At 38.0% G+C, this 14,947-nt stretch overlaps 1 protein-coding gene across 5 annotated transcripts in view; it reads left to right on the top strand.

Annotated features, from left to right (window-relative positions):
* FXR1 (FMR1 autosomal homolog 1) overlaps positions 1–14,947 on the top strand; it is a 62,540-nt gene that overhangs the window by 28,351 nt on the left and 19,242 nt on the right. For all 5 annotated transcript variants that reach the window (XM_055128200.1, XM_055128202.1, XM_055128201.1 and 2 more), the window contains exons 4-10: positions 1,867–1,938; positions 2,312–2,460; positions 2,688–2,781; positions 3,189–3,305; positions 4,462–4,632; positions 6,510–6,588; positions 10,744–10,853. In XM_055128200.1, coding sequence (XP_054984175.1) covers positions 1,867–1,938; positions 2,312–2,460; positions 2,688–2,781; positions 3,189–3,305; positions 4,462–4,632; positions 6,510–6,588; positions 10,744–10,853 — 792 coding nt within the window. The remainder of the gene's footprint in view (positions 1–1,866; positions 1,939–2,311; positions 2,461–2,687; positions 2,782–3,188; positions 3,306–4,461; positions 4,633–6,509; positions 6,589–10,743; positions 10,854–14,947) is intronic.

The following is a 14,947-nucleotide window of genomic DNA, read 5'->3' as shown; positions in this document are numbered from 1 at the left end:
CCCCAAATATTTTAATAAATATTTGAAAATGGCTAAACCAAAAAATTCCCTGTACTGTCAGGGTTTTGGCAGTATGTCCACCTTTGGGTTAAGTATTTTGTTGGCGCTCTTCAGTTACCATGCATAAACCTTGAACAGCTCCTTTTAAAAAAATGCATGAAAAGTAAAATACATGTTTAATAAGTGTTTTGTTTCCTTTTTGTGTTTTGACTTTTGGGCCACCCCCTGTAGTTCTTGGGGGCCTATTTCTGACTTTTGGGATTCCCGCCAGTGGTACTCAGGACTATTCAGTGCCACAGCTCAAACGTAGGCCTCCACTAGGCCTGCTCATTTCTCTCTGTAACTCGGATTTAATCCATTTTAGCATACTCTGTACTCTGCTTACTTATGTTCCAATATCATAATGCAACATTTTCTTTTGGGGGCACACAAATCACCCTGTCAGGGACTACTCCCTGCTCCTTGGGAGTTGCTCTCAGAGATGTTGTGGGGAGTACCAGCCATGGAACCTGCAAAGCATGCACTTAGCCCATTGGCGCTCTCTTCAACCCCGAATACAATATTTCAAGACATTTCGGTGATTTTAAATTTTGAATGGAGAGCATAGTCATCTGTACTGTAGTTAACACAATTTTAATATTGCCAACTTGATTCACTATTAAACTTTTTTTTTTTGCATTTCTTTATCATCAGTATCTAGTCACCTTTGCACACAAAGCTGCCTTTGGCATTTGTTCAGTAATGAACTTTATCAATTTAGTTGTACAAACATCATAAAAGATGAAAGAAAACTGTCATATGTCCTTTAAAAAAACAGGATGGTCCAGATTTTTGTCACAGGATTTTGTATGATGAAGTACCACTTGAATAATTAACTGGGTGAGAGTACTAAATTTTCCTTTCCTCCTTAGAGTTATATTGTATGGGGATATTCATCTAGGAAGTTGCCACTGAAGACTTCTCACTGTCTGATATTGTTGATAAGAAAAGTTCACAATTTTAGTATCTAGTGTGCTGTTTTCTCTTTGTAACAGTCTTCTGATTCCTGATAATTGTGAGAATTCTCTTGTAAATTTTAGTATTTTTGTAGTTGTGTGGTAGGGGAAAAGTACTGAATCCTCAACATCCTTTCTCCTGCTTCTGGGATGTAATTCGGGGATTCCTGCATGCAAGGCAAACACTCTACCACTGAGCCACATTACAGCCCCCCAAATATGATTATTTAGCTGTTCAGGTGTAGTCAAAATGTAACTAAAAGGATGGTGTTTCTTAATGAAAATAAAAGTAATTGCAAGGCACAGGATAAATAAGACCAAGATAGAGGATAAGATCTTTGAATGGTGGGAGTATCTTTGCTATCAGAATTACAAGATAATGACAGGCTATTCTGTAGCACTATAGCACTGTAATCCTGTTGCTCATCGATTTGCTCGAGCGGGCACCAGTAACATCTCCACTGTGAGACTTGTTACCGTTTTTGGTATATCAGATAAACCACAGGTAGTTTGCCAGGCTCTGCCGTGCAGGTGGGATACTCTCGGTAGCTTGCTGGGCTCTCCGAGAGGGAAAGAGGAATTGAACCCGGGTCGGCCACCTGCAAGGCAAACGCCCTACCCACTGTGCTATCGCTCCAGCCCCCATAAAGATAGGTTTTATAATGAATATACTTTGCTAGGATCTATAGTGTATATAATTCCTTTTGCTCACAATGAACAGTTCTTGTGCATTTAATTCAGGTTCCTCAGCAAATGATCTAAAATGTTATATTGAGGGAACTGGGTTTATCCTAAATTTTTATCACTTTCTGAAAAATGATAATTTCTTCATCTTAAAATCTTTTGTATGTGTAAACTTTTTTTCTTTCAGGTATATTCAAGAGCAAATGATCAAGAACCATGTGGATGGTGGTTGGCTAAAGTTCGAATGATGAAAGGAGAAGTAAGCAATGTTAATACCTGCTTTGCGACTTGTTCCCAATATTCCGACTTTTAGTTTTGATTCTAAAAGTGCACTTCAGAAATAGTTGATCACTTCAAGCATTCATCAGATCTTTACTTTCTGTTTGTGTCCTGAATTTGCAAGTAGCACAGCTCCTCTTGAGTGATGCAACACAGACAAGTGAGGACCTACCAAAGTTGATGCTTACAAGAATCTATAATCTAGTTTAGGCAGTTTAGATTAGCGAACCTAAACTGTGCTTAGTTTTTGTGCCACAAGGGGCAGGTTAAGCCGGCTAAGGTAATTAGAACTTCATTAAAAACTAATTATTTTCATTCAGATGGGATTTTTAAAGTATTTTGATATCTTTTAGTTTTATGTCATTGAATATGCTGCTTGTGATGCCACTTACAATGAAATAGTCACATTTGAACGACTTCGACCTGTCAATCAAAATAAAACTGTCAAAAAAAATACCTTCTTTAAATGCACGGTGGATGTTCCTGAGGATTTGAGAGAGGCGTGAGTAATTTTGTTTACTATTTAATTGCTTTGTGAATTAAGAGGATTTTTATTGTTACATTACAAAAATTCTAAACATCTAATTATAAACCTTCTGATAGAAAATATTTTAATAAATACAAAGTTTTAATGGCTGCTTTAAAATTGAACTACTGGGTTAGCATGATAGTTGTCCTCTAAATTTAATCTGTTATTTAAGTTTTATACATGAATTAATTTCTCCTTAGGTGTGCCAATGAAAATGCACATAAAGATTTTAAGAAAGCAGTAGGAGCTTGCAGAATTTTTTACCATCCAGAAACCACGCAACTAATGATACTGGTAAGATAATTCATATTTTAAGTTATTTAGTGTATCTGACATGGACTTTTAATTAAGCATTGCAAAAGATCAAAGCGATTTTGATGTAAATTAGTGTAAGAAAAAATTAAAGAAAACTTTTTGCGTTTAAAGTTTAATTTTTAAAAGCCTTCTGAAGTGAAGAGGAAAAAAATTTTAATGTGGCATTCTTTATATAAATTTAAGATGTGGGATTCTTAATTTTCCTTCTACGGTAATTTGAATTAGATTTAAGTAATGTGGGATGCAGAAAGAAAAACAGAATTACTTGGGAGGAAGGACATTAAGTGAAGATAAAGTAGATAAGGCTTTATGTAGAAAGTCCTTGTTTCTGTTATCTCGAAAAATGATTGCATTTTTGTGTGTGTCATTAACATGTTTGTTCGTAGTCTGCCAGTGAAGCGACTGTGAAAAGAGTAAATATATTAAGTGACATGCATTTGCGAAGTATTCGCACAAAGTTGATGCTTATGTCCAGAAATGAAGAGGCCACTAAGCATTTAGAAGTAAGTGAATTTACTTCCATTTGTCACTTAATTTCTAAGCATATTATTAAAGTTTACTGTTTTAAAATAATTTATTATTAGGTAAGATAACGCAGGCTAAATCTGGAGTTGTGCCTTAGGGAATGATGTTTTTCTTTTCTATTACTGCTCCAGAGCCATAAGCTTTTGTTGCTGTTTTTTCCTCCCATTTTTTTTATTGTCCTGTTGATGAGTGTTTTTTTTTTCTTAGTCACCCTCTTAGCTATCACTCACACCACACTTTTTTTTTTTTTTTTAAATTTTTGGGTCACTCCCGGGGGTGCTCGGGTTACTCCTGGCTCATGCACTCAGGAATTACTCCTGGCGGTGCTCAGGGGACCATATGGGATGCTGGGAATAGAACCTGGGTCGGCCTCATGCAAGGCAGGCATCCTGCCAGCTGTGCTATTGCTCAAGCCCCACAGCACACTTAGAACTAGTTCAAATCAGCAACTTGTATACCATGAGAGGAGGCCACGTGATGAGTAGTATTTATAAAGATCCTGTCATTGCTTCTCTGTCCTCCGGTATTTGAATTTTCTCAAAATGTTCTCTGTTGTTGAGACTATTTAGAAATGTCTCACCCTGTTCTGAACTGTTTCCCCAGTACATACACAGACAACTCTATTTTAGATCATTTGAGGTGTGCTTTTCTTTGAGGAAATACTAGTTTCCTTATTATTTGAAAACTTGCAAAACATTGCAGGAGGAACACTTAAAATATGAAACATCTGAATTGGAGTATTGCGTATGTTCGTAATTTAAAATTACTAAATATAGCGTATACCAATTTAGGGCAAAATAATTTTCATTGTTTGTGTAAATTGACTTTTTGTCATAGATCAGTGGACATTTGAGTGTTTACATTTTTTTTTTTTTTTTGCTTTTTGGGTCACACCCAGCGATGCTCAGGGGTTACTACTGGCTTTGCACTCAGGAATTACTCCTGGCGGTGCTTGGGGGACCATATGGGATGCCGGGGGTCGAACCCGGGTCGGCCGCGTGCAAGGCAAACGCCGTACCCGCTGTGCTATCGCTCCGGCCCCGAGTGTTTACATTTTAACACTATTTTGAAACATTTTGAACGTATATACACTTTTAATCTATTATGTAAGTAATCTAATGTTCTTTTTACTAGTGCACAAAACAGCTTGCAGCAGCTTTTCATGAGGAATTTGTTGTAAGAGAAGATTTGATGGGCCTGGCAATAGGAACACATGGTAGTAACATCCAGCAAGCTAGGAAGGTTCCTGGAGTTACAGCTATTGAACTAGATGAAGATACTGGAACCTTTCGAATCTATGGAGAGGTTAGTTTTTGATCTCCATCTCCGGGAGCTTAATAACATTGACTGTTGTTTGATAATTTATCTGGAATTTCAGTTATAAGAAAATTATGAAATCTGTGCTCATTTAGGGTTCTTTGAGGATGAGCTGTGTTTAAGGGAATGGAAGAGTTACTGAATCTTTCATGTGAACTTTCGGGGAATTTTTTTTCCCGTTTTTTTTCTCTTTATGGCGGGGGATGGGGTGGGGTTTGGGGCCATATCTGGTATTGCTAATGGCTTGCTTCTGGCTCTGTGCTTAGGCATTAACTTTTGGTGGTGGGGTACCAGCTGGGATGCCAGGGCTAGAATCCTGGTCAGCCGCATGCAAGGCAAACCGCCCTACCCTCTGTACTGTCGCTCTGGCCCAGTACTTTTGGGAAATTGCTAACTGCTTCTGAACCTAAGTAGTTTTACGTTTATTAACATAACTTATTTAAATATTTCTAAGCGCTTGCTACTTGCCAAGCGTGATTATTTTATATTCTCTAGTACATAGGATAGCTTTTGTAATACTTGTATTTGGATAGTATTTTGTCTGTGACTTATGGTGACTGGAAAATAAGTAATTCATACTTTTACTGAAAAATAATCCATATTTTTTATTGAAAACATTTTGCATAGGGGGGTGATTTTTTTAAGTTTCTTCTGAAAGTCATGAAAATCTGTAGGTCTAGTTTTTATTTCTGAAACCTGTAGAAGTTTCAGAAATAAAAGCTATAAGATAATTAAGACAAAAGTCTTTGGAGTCATACTACCTGAATTCAGATTCTGCCTCTACCACTCTGAACGGATCTGGAAAAAGTTACTTAACTACCCTGCATAGTTTTTCTTCATTAAAGATATTTATATAAGACACTAGTTGCTAGTGTCTTAATTCTTCCAGTTTCTGAGGATTATATTATGATATGGTGACCTATAGTTTTTAAGAAACAGATATTAAAAGCTGAGTCTGACTCACTCTCACCTTTAGAGAGCACTTTTGTGTCCTTCCCCTTCCCATTTGGTAAAAATTATATCCATTAGAAATTAAAATAATTGGGCTTTAAAAATGTATCTTTGCCAAACTAAATAGTACATTCTTTTCTGTTCCTGAGAATGAAAAGTGATTTAGAATGTTAAGATCATTGAAAAATACTGTTTTTAACATTTACCTAGAGAAATGTATCATTATATCTTAGGGAATATCACTGAGTATATTTAGGATTGGGGAAAAAAGTGTGATCAGCATAGATAACTAACTCTCTTGCTTGTTTTCTCAGAGGCTTAGAGAAAACTTAGGGATGTCTATGCCTTGATTCAAATAGTATTTTTTCCTTAACCTCTTAATTTTATTTTTTATGTACTTGTCATAAAATGTGGTTCTGGAGTAGAGGGCTCCATACTTAATCTAAGGCCTCCTTTTTAAGAAAAGGAACCATGTAACCACCCATCCCTCCAAACCCCAGACCCAGAAATCTTTCTCTAAGCAAACAGTACTCCCTAATTGTCCCTGAGGCTACTTTAACAACCCCTAAGGCCTTGACTTTGGAAATCTGTAATTTCAACCATTTCCTGCCATTGTCTTCTTCAGACCTTGTTTTCTCCTTGCTGCTCTCCAGTCCCACAGGTCAACAAGTCTGTGTGTCTGCCCTGCTCCCTTCACCCCCTATACTTCTCACCTGCACTGTTCACCTGCACTGTTCTGAGGACCCACAGGACGCCCTATGGCTCCCAGTTGACAAATGCTGCTCTAGGGGACTGAGCAGGATCTTGCATTAGGACTTAATCATATTTTTCTCAGTTCTTGTGTTTTTATTTTGGGTTATGGGTTTTTTCAGGTGTGAAGAATTTCATGTTTGTTTTCCCTCTCCCATCTACAGAGTGCTGATGCTGTAAAAAAGGCTAGAGGTTTCTTGGAATTTGTGGAGGATTTTATTCAGGTTCCTAGGAATCTGGTTGGTAGGTACTTAAACTAAATGTTGAATAAGTTAAATGTTGAAGTCACTTAATGGGAAATGAATATTGTTTGGTATCTTAGTTGGTTACATGGAGTGTCTGGATAGCAACACTTACTTGATTTAGTGACCTAAATTATTTAGCACAACTTGCATCCCCTAAGTCATTTTTTAAAAGTGAAGATTTTTTTCCTACACATTATTACAGAACATGATATTATAACTATAACGTTTAGTTATTGCGGTTCTTCTTAAGACATTCCCTCCTTTGGTTTCTTCTTACCCCTAATATCTTTTAATCATTCATGTAGCCATCAAAATTGTCATAACTACTTTTTGAGAAGGTGTTTGTGATAATTTTTTTCTTTTGTTTAGTGCAGAAGAAAAAGTAACAGTGGATTAAAAATAGGGTAATAAACTTCTACACAATAGGCCCTGAATAAATAATAATTGGTTGTTGCAAAGGCATAGAATAAGGTAAGAAGTCATGGGCAGGAGAGAAGGATGGTGATGATGAGGGGAGGTTTCACTATTAAATTTTGACACCATTAACAAACAGTATTTTACCCATGGGTTATAAATTAAGTGACAAGTTTTTATTCCAGGGATTTTGTCTGGGATGAGTTGCTTTAATATACTCGGCACCTGTTATCTATTCTTTTATTTTAAATACTGTTTGAGAAAATGGAAAAGTTTTGCTCATATTTTAAATACCCAGTGATTGTCCAAAAAATTTAACATACAGTTCAGTATCAGTGTTAAGTATTGAAGTTACTAGGAGAATGAGTTTTTTTTGTCACCTTTGGTGTCTGTTTTGTGTGGGGGCAGTTCCTACCTGGTGTTGCTCATGGCTGCTTCTTAGAGTGCTTGGGGACCGACGTGCTGTGCTGTGAACCAGGGTTCACATGCAAGGCCCGTGTCTCAGCAAGGCCCCTGCCTGGGTGCTGTTCCTCCTCCTCTCTTGGTCTTACTCAGTAGCCTGAGGCCTCTGTGCTCTGTTCACACATAATCAGATCGGTTTCAGCTTCAGGAAATAAGATCTTAGCTATTGGTGTTTTTGTCAAAATCTCTAAAACTTGTAAACAGGAGTGAGAAGTTGTAAAACCATCATTTTGAGTAGTGGCAAGTAGTGTACCTGTAAGTAGTTTATAGTACAAGAATTTGGAAAGTTTCTAGTATTCTGCTATTTCCAATTCTGCCTAAACATCTGAAACATCTAAGATACGTTTCCAGTTAAGATTCTCTCTCTCTCTCCCTCTCTCTCTTCCCCCTCTCTCGCTTCCTCTTTTTCTCTCCCTCCCTCACTCTCTCCTTCCCTTCCTCTCTCTTTCTCTCCCCACCTCCCCTGTTGTGAGGGGTTGAACCCAGGGCTTCACATATGAAAAACATAAACTTTAAAACTGAGCTACTTACATCCTGGGCCCCAAGTAAGCTTTTTGAAGTCAGTTTTTGGAAACTGTTCTGTAGACTGAATTGCTACCAGCATGTTAAAATTGAATGTAAGATAGTTACTGTGCAATTTTAATCCATTCTAAAATAAAATGCTACTAAGTGTTTATCATTGCTAAAGACATCAATTTGAGAAGAGGCTGCTTTTGAAATTGATCCTCTATGTTTATCTAAATACTAATTATTGTTATGAGTACTAACTTTATGGTTGTTGCTTTTATAATTTAACTTAGGTTTCTTCACTTGTAAAAATAATTTGGAGGTGAGTGTGTGCTCAAGGGATTCAGGGCTCTTTCTAACCTAGCAGTTCTGCAAAAAATAGCCCAGAGTTTGTGGTAAATTTTGAGTAAAAATTACAGATATTTAAGAAATAAAGGAAAGAAGATACATTTGTTGTTCTCTGGTCTTTTTTCATTTATATGTGCAGTGTTATATGTCCTGTTTTTCTCTGTCCTGTCTGTGTTGATTTTAGTGATTTGGGTTCTTTGAGTCCTTTTTAAGGAAATTTACATTACACTGATAATTTGGTGAAATACAAGTAGTGTGAAGATATAAATTGGTGGTAGTCCATGATAATAAATTTCCTTCTAAAACACTTTATGGGTGAACAGTCTTGAAAACAGGATATTCTTAGTCTAATGAGGGAAAAAAGAGCACTGATGAGAGGGATTGAGGAGCACTGGTGGGTAAGTTCTGTAGAAGGTTCCCTTTACACATTTGGTTCCAAAAATTCTGGAATCAACCATCATCCCTCTTCCAAATCTAAAGAAAGCTTACTGTTTGAACTTTGATTTCATGTCGGAAAGTTATTTGCAAAGGAACCGGAACCTTTCACATCCTTGAAGCCTTCCTTAGACATAACTACTCTGTTCCTTCACCTTTTTATGCTCACGCTCAGTTTATACTACAGGTCTGCTTCAGTTTGTCAATATACTTTGGAATTAAACTATGAACATGGTCAATTAAAATATTAACTGCCTCTGGTGGGACTAATAAAAATTGCAGGTAGGTTCCTGCCAAGGACCCCAGATGGTGATGGATATTCACTCACTGCTGGTGTAACTGAGAGAAGGAAGGGGTACATTTGGGGGATGGAATACGGGACATCCACCTGATTCTTGTTTTTCTGCAAAAGATCTGGTTTTTTTTTTTTAGCTGAGTCGCGGATGGAGTTGCTGCTTGAGTGTCTGTGTGTTAACAGTAAAAGTTGCTTTTTTATACTGCTACTAGGGCTTTTCAAAGCTGCATCGTGAATTCCCTGTTGTTCTCTGTTTTAAAAACTATTTCTGATGCTTTTAACCATAAATGTACAGTTACTAATGGTGGTGAGATTTAGGTGTAGGGACAGAAAGTTTTAAACTTACTACTGTATTGGTCAGTTTATTATTCCTATTATCCCCCCTCCCTTTTTTTTTTTTTTTTCTATTAATGCAAAAGGTTCTCTCAAGAATGCACTGGGGAAACACGTGCATTTTAACCCTTTTAACCAAACTTGAGTTTAGATTGCTGATTAAAGGTTTAGGGTTTTTTTGTTTGGTTTTATTTTGTTTTGGACTACACCTGGTGCTGCTCCGGGGTTACTCCTGGTGGTGCTCTGGGTACCATCTGGGTTGCCAGGTATTGAACCCTGGCTGGCCTCATGCAGGGCTAATGCCCTACCCATTGTACTCTCTCCAACCCTGTTTCACATATTTTTAAAGGAAGATTTTGTTTTTGTTTTGGGACCATATTGGTAGTACTACTCTTGGGTTGGTGCTTGGAGTCATTCCTCACTCATTCCTGGTAGCCATGCAGTGCCAGTAGTTCAACCCAGGTCTCCTGAATGCAAAGTATGTACTCCAGCCCATTAAGCTATCTTTCTGACTTTGCTGACTTAATTTTTAAAAATGAACAGGAGGTATTGATTTAATAAAAGGAATTTAATAATACAGTGTTGCTATTAACTTTATAAAAGACACATTTGTTTTATTATAGTTAAGATTGCCTGTATATTTTTATCACTGGTTAACTGTGTTATGACCAGTACTACTTTGTGTGATATCTTTATAATTACTTTCTTATGGGAAGAGAGTCTTTATACTGCCTTTAGTTTCTCCTTTAATTACTGAATACTCAATACTGCATTTAATAAATTAATGTGGAGAAGGTAAATGATTTGCATTTTATGTCATTTTGGTTATAGGAAGAGTGAGTATACTATATACATGTTGTATGTATTTGTATAGCTGTGGAGTACACTGTAAATGTATAAAATGTACACATTTTATTTCTACTAAGCGTATCTTAAAGGTAGATTTCCAGTCATAGGTATCTTGAACACATAGAAACTGAAAATAGACATGACAAATTGTTAACTCGGTAATATTAAAAAGTTGACATTAAAGCCAAAATTATTTTAAAGGTATTTAATGTTTTGAAATGTGTTTGACTTAATATTTCTAAAGTGTAGAAATTGGGCAGGGCATATTAAGAAATGTCTTGATTTTGAAAATTTTTTACTATGAGCAATCAGTTAATGGTAGCCTTAAAATACACTAAACAAAATGGGGAAGTTTCAGAATAATAAAACTACAGCATTTAGAATTAACTGAGAATAAAAAGATGGAGATGAAACTTTGTCTTTTATTTTTATAATCCGAATGTACATCAGACTTTGAAGTGGAAAAGAAATGGCAAGTTTTAACTTAGTATATTTGTTTTTTCATTAAAGGAAAAGTTATTGGAAAAAATGGCAAAGTTATTCAAGAAATCGTTGACAAATCTGGTGTAGTTCGGGTGAGAATTGAAGGAGACAATGAAAATAAACTCCCTAGAGAGGACGTAAGTATTCAGATACAGTTTAATTACTAGTCTGCTTTTTTTTTTTTTTAATGGTCTTTACTGATCTAACATTTTATCTTGTTTGGTAGAAATAGTTTTTGAAGGAGTTACATTTGATTGGCTAATTAGCATTGATGCAGTGGTAATTTCTTTATTAAAATTTCATTCCTTAGACTAAGTGTTGCTTTATCCATGTCATTATACAATTTTGTACTTTAAATTCTCTATTGGTTTCCCAGCATTTCATTAAAGCTGTTTTATTTATTTTTTGTACTTTGCGGGGAGGTCACAACTGGCAGTGCTCAGGGGTTATTCCTGGCTCTGTACTCAAAAGTTACTCCTGGCAGTGCCTGATGGGACCCTGTAGGATGCCAGGGATCAAACTTGGGTCAGCTGCATATAAGGCAACTTTCCTATTCATTGTATTATTGCTTTGATTCCCCAGACATAATTTTTTTTTAATAAAAAAGGTTTTGGTTTGAAAATCTTTTATAGTTTATATTTCAAGCAAAAAGCTGTCAATCAAGTTCTAAATTACTGCTAGCATTACAGTGTTTTGTTGTTTTGGGACCACACCCCAGTGATACTTAGGGATTACTCCTGGCTCTGCACTCAGGAATCTCTCCTGGTGGGATTGGGGGACCAAATGGAATGCTGGGGTCAAACAGGGTGCAGCATGTGCAAAGCGAGCACCTACCTACTGTGTTAGCGCTTGGCCCATCTAATAGCATTTCTTAATTGAAATCTGCTAAACTTTTTTGTTGCTAATAACTTAACATTTTTGAAAAGCTTCTTTGAAGGAACTTGTGGTTTGGTCTATACCCGGTGACGTAAGTTTAAGGGGTGCTACTCCTTTAACTTTGTGCTTGGTGGTCTTGGTGGTGCTGATGGGCTATATATTGCCGGGAATTGTACCTGAGCCTCAGCTGATGGTTAAGCTATGTCTGGCTGCTAAAATTTCTTTATCAGTTTTATCACTATTGATGTTTGGCTACAGTTATACTCTTCATACTTCATAAATCACTCAAGGACTTCTGAACTTTGTGGCTTCAGTGATAATTCTTTAAACTTTGTGCCCCCCTAATAGGGTTTTCTAGGATTTTCTCCTGAGAAAGTATTGCACTTGCCACTTCATTTGGTTGTAGTGTGTGTGTGTGTGTGTGTGTGTGTGTGTGTGATTGAACCATGAGATAGACCATCACAAAGTTAGACCATTGTGAGGATTGGGTTTCAGTCATACAATGTTCCAACACCCGTCCCTCCACTAGCGTACATTTCCCACCACTAATGTCCCTGGTTTCCACCCCCACCCGCCTCTGTTGTAGGCACTTTGTTTTCTTTCTCTCTCCTTTTGTGCTTTATGGTTTGCAATACAGATTCTAAAAGATCATGCTATATGTTCAGGGCGCTCAGTGTTTTTATTGGGAAGATACATCTGGAAAAGGTTTTTTTTTTTAACTGAGTGTTGGCTTTGGGGTACAGGCGTGACTGCCAGGGTTTCCAGAAGTACAGGAAGGTGGGTGAAAGTAGCCCATCCTGACCCTGAGAAAGCCTGGAGATTTCAGTCACAAAACCCGCATATTGTATTTTTCAGCAGATTAATGTCTTGGTGAGATCTGTCGCGAGATGGTGGAGTCTGGCCAGGGCATAGCGGTGATTATGGATTGTGGGATCAAGCAGTTGCTGGGGACTGTTTGGGCAGGCACTGGGCTAACCCGTCTCCCCCTATGATGTACCCAGTCAATCATTCTTGTGCAGCCCTGTTTGGGTCAGAGATTAACTGTGACTTTTGATCTCTTTTAAGATTTATTTATGGGTCTCTGAAGCAATCTGATAAATGAGCTTGTATGGCTGAGGCAGGTGGTTCGTGGGCGTGGTTCTACATACTTAAGTTTTGGTGGTTTAATTTCTTGGGAAACTTGGTCCTGAGTTCTTGAGGGTCCAGCCAGAGGCACAGCGGTGACTTTGTATTGTCAGGAAGCCTGCAGGTCCAGGTTGTCTTCTTGGCCACGCTAGCGCCCAGTGGGCCCCAGTGTCAGTGTCAGCAGTGGCTCCAGCAGGGACCAGGACCAGGGCTGCCACAGTTCGCTCTGGGCAGGCTGCAGTCACCAGTCCAGCAGAGCCTGACCAGGGGCACATGCCTCCATCCTGGATCCCTAGACTGCACTCAGGGAGGTTTTTCTCCATAATATGCTGCAGGTGGCACGTGGGCTGGACCTGTGAAGAAATGGTGGTGAATAATTTAGCCAGGGAAAACTTGATGTTAGGCAGAAGTATCATTTAATGACCCTGGCCAGTAAACATCCTAATCCAGGCAGGTGGACCCTCAGCTCTGGGACCCGCACCTCACCGTCCTACCAAGTTGGCCCTGAGGAGCCCTATTGAGACACGTTAAAACTGCAAGCGTGCATGGCTCGTGCTTTGCAAGTGGGAGGCCTGGGATTGATTCCCAGCACTGCATCGTCCCATGAGCACTCCTGGGAGCATAATGTCTGTAAGGGCTCCCAAACAAGTAAGGACTCAGGTGCATGCGGGAGCCCAGGTTTGACTCCTGGCACATGATCACTGCCAGTAGCTGGTGCCTGAAGCTCTGCTGAGTTTACCTTCCCCACAAAACAAATAAATGAGAAAAAACAAACGTCTTAGATTCGTACAGGTAAGCCTTAGACTCATAATGTTATTTCCAGTAATTTCATCCTACATTGCTTCTAGAAGTGCTATAAATTTAAACTTGTAGTTAAAGAAATGACCTCCTTTATTAATCACAGACCCACTGCCTGAATTAGGATTTTTACTGGTCAGGGCCACTAATGATGCCTGTATGTTTTAAGTGGTTCTGATACCTAGTTTTCCCTTAGCTTACCCTATTCCTAGTTACTTTTTAATAATATTTAGTATTTTCTGGCAGTTTTTTTCCCTCCACATTATCTTCATAAATAAGAACTTAATGTATTTTCTAATGTTTGTAGTTGGCTATCTTTTATCACCATACTAGGGCACAATTGACAAAACTTAAATACAGAAACCAAATACATGATGTAAACGTGTAAGTAGGATAAGAAACACAGGAGAAACCGTGGGTGCTCTTCTATAAAAGAAATAAAATGTTTGGTTTTAATTTGGGTGTCATGGGGAATGTATGTATTAGGAATTGCTGTATGTTACATGTTTAGAATAAGCTAAAAACAGTACACAATTTTTAGTTTTTAAAACATTACATGTTAAAATCTACAGGTTTATTTGGGACTACTTTTAACTTTTTTTCCTTTTTGTTGGGACACACCTGCCTGTGCCCAGGGCTCACACATCAGTGCGTGGGGGACCACTCGGTGCCGTGGTGCCCAGTCAGCTCCACCCACTGTATGGTTTCTCAGGTCCCTGCTCCTGACATTTTAACCTGCCTACGTACACTGTAGCTTCGGTTTACAACTTGTTTGCTTTAAAAACTGATGACTCACCTCTTTTGTGAGATGACCTTAAATGTAACAGTTAACATAACAGTTATCTGTAGTTAATGATTTTTCTCTCAGCCTCATATTTTGTTTTTTGGTCTCTGAATCAGATTCAATGAATACATTGAAATTAAATCAAATTTGAATTAAATTATTTTCCACTACTATTATAAGTTATATAGTATGACTTGAGGAATGATTAATTTAAATACAAAACAGTGATCAGATGCTGCTGCTTTTTCAACATTTGGGGTGTACTCCTGGTGGTACTTTTTTAAGTAAAACACAAGGTACTAAGGATTAAATCTTTGCTTCCTGCTTGCCAGTCATGTGCTCTGTAGTTCTTTGTTTTTGTTGGTCTTGTTTGCGTGGGGTGGCACTCAGTGTTTGATTCTTGCTCTGTGCTCATTGGTCACTCCTAGTGGTGCTTAGGGGACCATTTGCAGTTCTGGGGATTAAATCAGAGTCAGCAGCATGCAAAGTGAGCACCTTAACTCTGTGCTCTCTCTGACTTCTGCGTTAGGAGCCATCTCCCCCATTCTTGATAAATACTTCTGATCAATTATTTGATTAGGGTTTTTGAAAGATTTATCTTTATATTTCTTTTGGGGAGGAAGGCCACCACACCTGCAGCAGTGTTTT

Source organism: Sorex araneus, chromosome 2 (assembly GCF_027595985.1).
Source record: "Sorex araneus isolate mSorAra2 chromosome 2, mSorAra2.pri, whole genome shotgun sequence".
Taxonomy (NCBI): Eukaryota; Metazoa; Chordata; class Mammalia; order Eulipotyphla; family Soricidae; genus Sorex; species Sorex araneus.
This window is presented reverse-complemented; position numbering and strand designations above follow the sequence as displayed.